Raw genomic sequence first — 6,438 nt, 5'->3', positions numbered from 1 at the left:
AATGAGTTCCTTATTTTTCAATGCAGCATAGTATTCCATTGTGTGAATATACCACAGCTTCTCTACCCATTCATTTGTTGATGGGCACCTAGGTTGTTTCCAACTCCTTGCTATTGTGAACAGAGCTGCGATAGACATGGGTGTGCATGTTTCTGTGTTCTTGAGATCGTGAATAATGCTGCTATGGACATTGGGGTTCAAGACTCCATTTGGATTTTTAGAGACAGTTGAACACATGAGAGGAGATTGCCCATCTTTCACCCATGGAAATAATAAAAGCAGATTCCCTGCTTCATTGGTTGAACATTCTAAGACGTGAACAAGGACATCTCAGCAGATGAGAGTAGTTGAATGAAACGAGAGAAAAAAAAAATGGAAATATGTAAAAGGAGGCTGGACAGCTGTGTGGAGGAGGGGAGGGTCTCTCAGGATTTGTTTGACTTGAGAAGTTGTTTTCCAGGGAGAGAAACAAGGTCAAAAAGGCTCTAAGGTGAGATTGTATTTGCCCGGTTAATGGAATGGACATGGCCAGTGTAGTCAAGGCTGAGTCACCTTCTCAGTGTGGAGGTTTGATGAGTGAGTGGGTAGTGGAGCCAGTGAGGATTTATTCCAAAGTGCAGGACTGTTTGACTCTCTTGTCTTCTGTGTGCCTTTCAGGCATGAAGTCATCAACATCAACCTGAAAAATAAACCTGAGTGGTTCTTTACAAAGAATCCTGAGGGTCTGGTGCCGGTACTGGAAACTAGTCAGGGCCAACTGATCTACGAGTCGTCCATCACTTGTGAGTACCTGGATGAAGTATATCCGGGCAAGAAGCTGCTGCCAGATGACCCCTATGAGAAAGCTTGCCAAAAGATGGTCTTTGAATTATTTTCTCAGGTAGGTATATAAAAAAAAATTCAGCTCCAGTTTGAAACATCTTTATTTCTCGAGGAAACCAAGGCAGTAATGTATGACCCAGGGGCTTGGAAGGGGATAAGAGGATGGGAAGAGGCTCTTGTCAGCTCCCACGTGGCCCGAAACCTGTCCCTGATCAGGGTGCTCAGTTTACCTTTCCAGAGTGACATGGTCCAGCCAGCTGAGTAGCTTCAGTTTTCCTAAATTTTCCGCTTTCTCTCTTACCTCTTCTAGCATCAGTCTTTCATAGTCTTCTCTTCTCCCTTTGCCTCTTATCTCCTCCACCTCATTTTTCATGTGTCTGGCTAGGGAGCTGCCTTCCAGAGCTTGCCCAGACTGGGTCTTTCCTTTCTGGACATGCCTGGTCCATGTGTTGTGATTGTTTGCCCCTTTGAGTATTGTCCTAAGACCTGCACACCCTGGGGATAAGAGCCGTGTCTTAATCACTGCCCAGTTCTTCCACTTTCTCGTTGTGGACCTCTGCACAAGGAGCTTAATACTTTACCTCACTGTGCTTTGGTTCTGTCACTTGTAAAATATGATAACTGTTCCCACCTCAGAAGCTAAAAAGGAGCTCTGGTGGTGCAGTGCATTACATGCAGGGCTGACAACAAAAAGAGCCCTGGATTGAAGCCACTGACTACTCTGTGAGAGATTCTTCTCCTGCTAAGTAAGATACAGCCTCAGAAACGTTAGGGAGGAATGCTATGAGTCAAGAGTCAACTTGATGGCAGAGCGGTTTCTTCCCAGTAAGAGTAGGATGAATTTCGACATATGAAACACACGGGTCAGAGTCTGAGCCATGGTAGACACTCCATGGTGGTGCTTGCTGGGGTAGCCCCAGAGCCTCACAGTGAGCCTCTGTTATGTTGGCAGTAGCGCTCGACTGACTGAATGAATGTCATTCCTCTAGGTGTGTTTGTATGTTATTTAGCAACGGTACTGTGGATTTGTCCACACAATCCTTATTGATAAACAACCAAAAGATGTGGGTTTAGACAGCAAGAATAGCAATACTAGACTATTTCCCTATTACCGTGTTGCCTTGGTTGAAAGCTCAGCATATTTTAAGAGAGCATCTTTGTCTTTCAAGAATGAAATGCGCAGAAAAAGGAAGAGACTTAAGAGGCAGGAAATTCTGGGTTGGGAGACATTGTAAAGGGAAGCCGATGAGGAAGAGGAGGTGCCTGACTTCAGCAGGATGCAGGTGAATGAAAGAGTAGTAGCACTACCTGCTGTCAGACATGGAGGGGCATATGATATTTTCAAGACAGATTTGGGAAAGTTGTTTTGTTTTGTTTTTTAAAAAAGGAACAAGAGTTGTTCCTTATGTTGTTGAGAAGTAAATGAGCTATAATAGAAGTTGGGGATTGTCTATTACTTCCCTGCCTGCATTTGCACAGGAAGGAGTAGCCTTTTATCAAGAGTCATAGATGAGCAGTGGATTCCTAGATCTGGGCCCGTCGGCCTATCTCCCGGGAACTTGGAACTGGGATATGTAGTCTAACATGATAAAGGCATTGAACTTTGGTGCTATAAAATTAGATATCATTGGAGACTTGACAAACCAAAATCAAGTAAAAAAGCTTTAGGGGAACAGAGCATTGTGAAAGGAACTGAGATGTGGAAAATCACATGGAGCAGGTATTCAAGGTGAAGGAGACATGAAACATCCAACAAGCCCAGATAGAAATGTGGCAAAGGGGCTGATGCAACGCTCCAGGTCCAGTGAGGCGAAGCGTGGTTGATGTGAATTTCATGAGGTTCTTTTGTACTTCACAAGTGACTGTTTAACAGAGATGAGTCGATTTAGGTCTCTTGCAACCACATGATACCAAAGTACTAAAACACACTACCACCACCACAGACGTTAAATATCTGTCATACTTGTTAAGTTTTAAGTTGTCAGAACCTTTTGAACACATCCCATGTTCTTCCTAAGGTAGAAAAAAGAAACATTCTCTTTCCCAGCTCTCACTGGAGCTAAGGCAAAGGACCTGTGACCTAAGCACTTCCTGTGAGGGTGGACTTGATGGCAGCTGACAGCAGACTCAGTTCAGGAATGAGCAGTGTGAGCTTGCTGAGGGCCAGGTTGTGTTGGCGAGAGTGGTGGCAGAGCTTCCAGTTTCCAGGAGCAGTGTTGATTGCAAGACTGAATTCGACGGTAGAAATGGCATCTGTGCTCCTGACTTACGGGCAAGTGGTTAATTGCCCTCCTATCAGCCTGAAGGTGGGCAGTTCACCCAAAGGGGCCTGATGATCTACTTCTCAAAGATTAATCTTGAAAACTCTATGGATCAGTTCAACTCTGCACACACGGGTTTGTCAAGAATTAGGATAAACTCAGTTACAAGAGTAACAGGGACCTCAGAGTCCAGTTTCTGGCCACAGCAGAATCTAGTATTTAGCGCTCAGCTGAGGCACTGGCAATAGTGGTGTGTCCCGGAGTACAACCTGTTCATGTTTCTGGAGTGTTCTAGCTTAGTTCCAAGCCTAGTTAGTCAACCTCCCTCCAATTCTTTGGGCCTCTCTGTTCTCTTATAAAATTATGGCTCAAACTCACCAAAGTGGGCTCTACTACTTGGAACTTGTTGTTGTTATGTGCTGTCGAGTCGCCTGCGACTCATCGCAACCCTGCGTATAACAGCCCTAAACCCTGCTCTATCCTGTGCCAATCTTACTGTCTCTGACACATCTACCCCCATTACACCATCTCATAGGGGATTTTCCCCTCCTGCACTGTCCCTTCACCCTCCCAAGCATGACGTCCCTCTCCAAGGACTGGTCCCTCCTTGCAACATGTCCAGAGTAGGTCAGATGAAGCTTCAAAATCCTTGCCTACAAGGAGCAGCCTAGTTTCATCCTCTCTACGACGAAGCTGTTTGCTCTCTTAGCAGTATTCAGTACTCTTCTCCAGCATCACAGCTCAAAGAAATCAATTCTTCTTCTATCATCTCTAGTCATTGTCCACCTCTCTCTGATGCACAGCACTTGTTGTTGTTGTTATGTGCCGTCGAGTCGCTTGTGACTCATAGCGACCCTATGTACAACAGTCCTAAACTCCGCTCTGTCCTGTGCCAATCGCACTGTCTCCGACACTCCCATCCCGATTATCCCAGTCACTGAATCAGTCCACCTTATAGAGGGCCTTCCCCTCCTGAGCTGTCCCTCCACTCTCCGAAGCATGATGTCCTTCTCCAAGGACCGGTCTCTCCGTACAATATGTCCAAAGTATGTTAGACGGAGCCTCAGAATCCTTGCCTCCAAGGAGCCACCTGGTTTAACCCTTTCCAGGACAAATCTGTTTTTTCTAACAGTCCATGGTATTCTCAATACTCTTCTCCAGCACCACAGCTCAAAGGCATCAATTCTCCTTCTATCCTCCTTGGTCATTGTCCAACTCTCTGATGCATAACAAGTGATTGCGAAGACCATGGCCTGTATCAGACGCACCTTAGTCTCCAGCACTTAGGCTGGTAAAATCTTAAGCTATAAAGTTGTTTCTGAGATGAATGCATAACCTCTTAACATCGTAGGGTATCTGTACCTGTGACATTTCTAAGACTGTCTGGCACCTAGGTACTCTGAAGGTCTATAATATATTTTTAGGTGGTCATGCTGGGGTGTGTATTTGTGTGTGTGTGTATAAAACAGCTTTGAAATAGAATCTAAGAAATTATTCTCTGTTTAGGTACCATCATTGTTAACAAGCTTTTTGAGAAGAAAAAATAAGGAAGACTGCTCTGATCTAAAAGAAGAAATATGTAAAAAACTCAGCAAGCTAGAGGAGGTATAACATTTTTTCTTCTTGCTTCATATCACAGTAACTGATACTGTGTCTGCCTTGCTCATCTACACTTTTTGTATACTCAAGTCACTTTATGACAGTTTATAATATTATCACATGAGGTTTTATTTATAACCAGTTTCAGTTAAACTGATGCTTAATAATTAGGCCAGACACCTAAAAATGCTTTGTCATGGGCTTTATTTGGAAATAGGTAATTATTACATGGACATTAAAATAGCAAGGAAGAAAGAGAAACTTTTACCCTTGCTTCCACAATTTGTCCGTGGTTTTAATGGCTCTGTATTTCCCTGCATCTTTTCTGATGCTCAGGTACTTACCAGTAAGAAGACAACTTTCCTGGGTGGCAACAGCGTGTCTATGATTGATTACCTCATATGGCCATGGCTAGAACGGCTGGAAGCACTGGAGCTCACTGGGTAATACATTTGCGTATTTTATCCATGTGTTAGGATGATGCCAGTTGGAATGGTGTAACCTGACCTTTCTTCCGCTAAAAACAAACAGGGAAACATGCTGAAAATATTTAGCAAAACTGTTGAGTGGGAACAATCAGACAGGAATATCATTTTAGACTCTCCGGGGCATGTCATATGCCCACACCCACCATTTCCCCCATCTGGAAGACTTGTGACAAATGTAGTAAGATGTTTAGTCATTTAATCCTTCCTGTCTAGTTAAAAACTTCATGAAGATGTGAGTTTTATAAGGATGTTATGAAGGACCACGTGGCTAATGCTACCTCCAATTTACCTGTAAGGTTTCTACACCATTCCTTCTAAACTCTGTTTTTTGAAGGGAAATTTTAGATGAATATATGAGCCATGTCATGATAGATGATTAAAAGATTGAAATGTCAAATGACTTCACCTTACTTGGCTCCACAATCAGTACCCTAGGTACTAGTAGTTGGGAGATCAGGAAACAATTTAAGCACTGGGTTAAGATTCCTATCAGAGACCTCTCCGAAGTCCTGAAGAGTATTGTCAGTATAAAGACTAAGGCGCACCTGATTCAGCCATGGTATTTCCAATCACCTGTTGTGCCTCAGAAATCTGGACAGTGAATAAGGATGGCAGAAGAAAAATTGCTGCATTTGAGTTGTGGTGTTGGAGAAGAGTACTGAATATCCCATCAACTGCCAAAAGAACAAACAGGTCTGTTTTGGAGAAAGTAAAACATAGTGCTTATTGGAAGCCAGGATGGTGAAACTTCATCACACACACTGTAGGCACATTGTTATGAGGGCCAGTCTTTGAAGAAGGACCTCATGCTTGGAGAGGTGGTCAGCGAAGGAGAGGAAAGCCCTCAATGAGATGGAGTGGCACAGTGACTGCAGCAGTGGGATCGGGGATTGCAGACATGATGAGGATGGCACAGGACAGGACAGGACAGAGTTCAGGTCTGTTGTTCATAGGGTCACTTGGAGTCGGACTTGACTTGTTGGCACATAACGTGGGCCACTTGGGCAGTCTGTTGGCAGCCACCTAGGTGTCTTCTATTTGTGGTTACTTTTAAGTCGCAAGTTGGCCATAGAATAATAAAACAACATTCTTAATTGTCTTTCGTATTGCCATTATAAAGCCTCTCTTTGGACAAGAAGTTCCCACTTACCATGCTAAGCAAGTCACTTCACTCTAGTCTTATATCCCCTTCCATTAAAAAAACTTCTAGAATCTTTTCCAAATATATATATATGCGTCACTGGGCAAGGTCACCTCAGATAACAGCA

The 6,438-nt window shown here is 43.7% G+C and overlaps 1 protein-coding gene across 2 annotated transcripts in view; it reads left to right on the top strand.

The window, feature by feature from the left end:
* Nucleotides 1-6,438, top strand: part of GSTO1 (glutathione S-transferase omega 1) — a 17,015-nt gene that overhangs the window by 5,770 nt on the left and 4,807 nt on the right. The window contains exons 3-5 of one of the 2 annotated variants that reach the window (XM_006879954.1): nt 658-880; nt 4,590-4,688; nt 5,019-5,125. In XM_006879954.1, coding sequence (XP_006880016.1) covers nt 658-880; nt 4,590-4,688; nt 5,019-5,125 — 429 coding nt within the window. The remainder of the gene's footprint in view (nt 1-657; nt 881-4,589; nt 4,689-5,018; nt 5,126-6,438) is intronic. The other variant, XM_006879953.1, reaches the window with a different exon arrangement.

The sequence above is a fragment of the Elephantulus edwardii genome, unplaced genomic scaffold, assembly GCF_000299155.1.
Source record: "Elephantulus edwardii isolate Elephantulus edwardi_28Jun2011 unplaced genomic scaffold, EleEdw1.0 scaffold00006, whole genome shotgun sequence".
Taxonomy (NCBI): domain Eukaryota; kingdom Metazoa; phylum Chordata; class Mammalia; order Macroscelidea; family Macroscelididae; genus Elephantulus; species Elephantulus edwardii.
The sequence above is the reverse complement of the archived record's forward strand: the minus strand, read 5'-3'. Positions and strand labels throughout refer to the sequence as shown.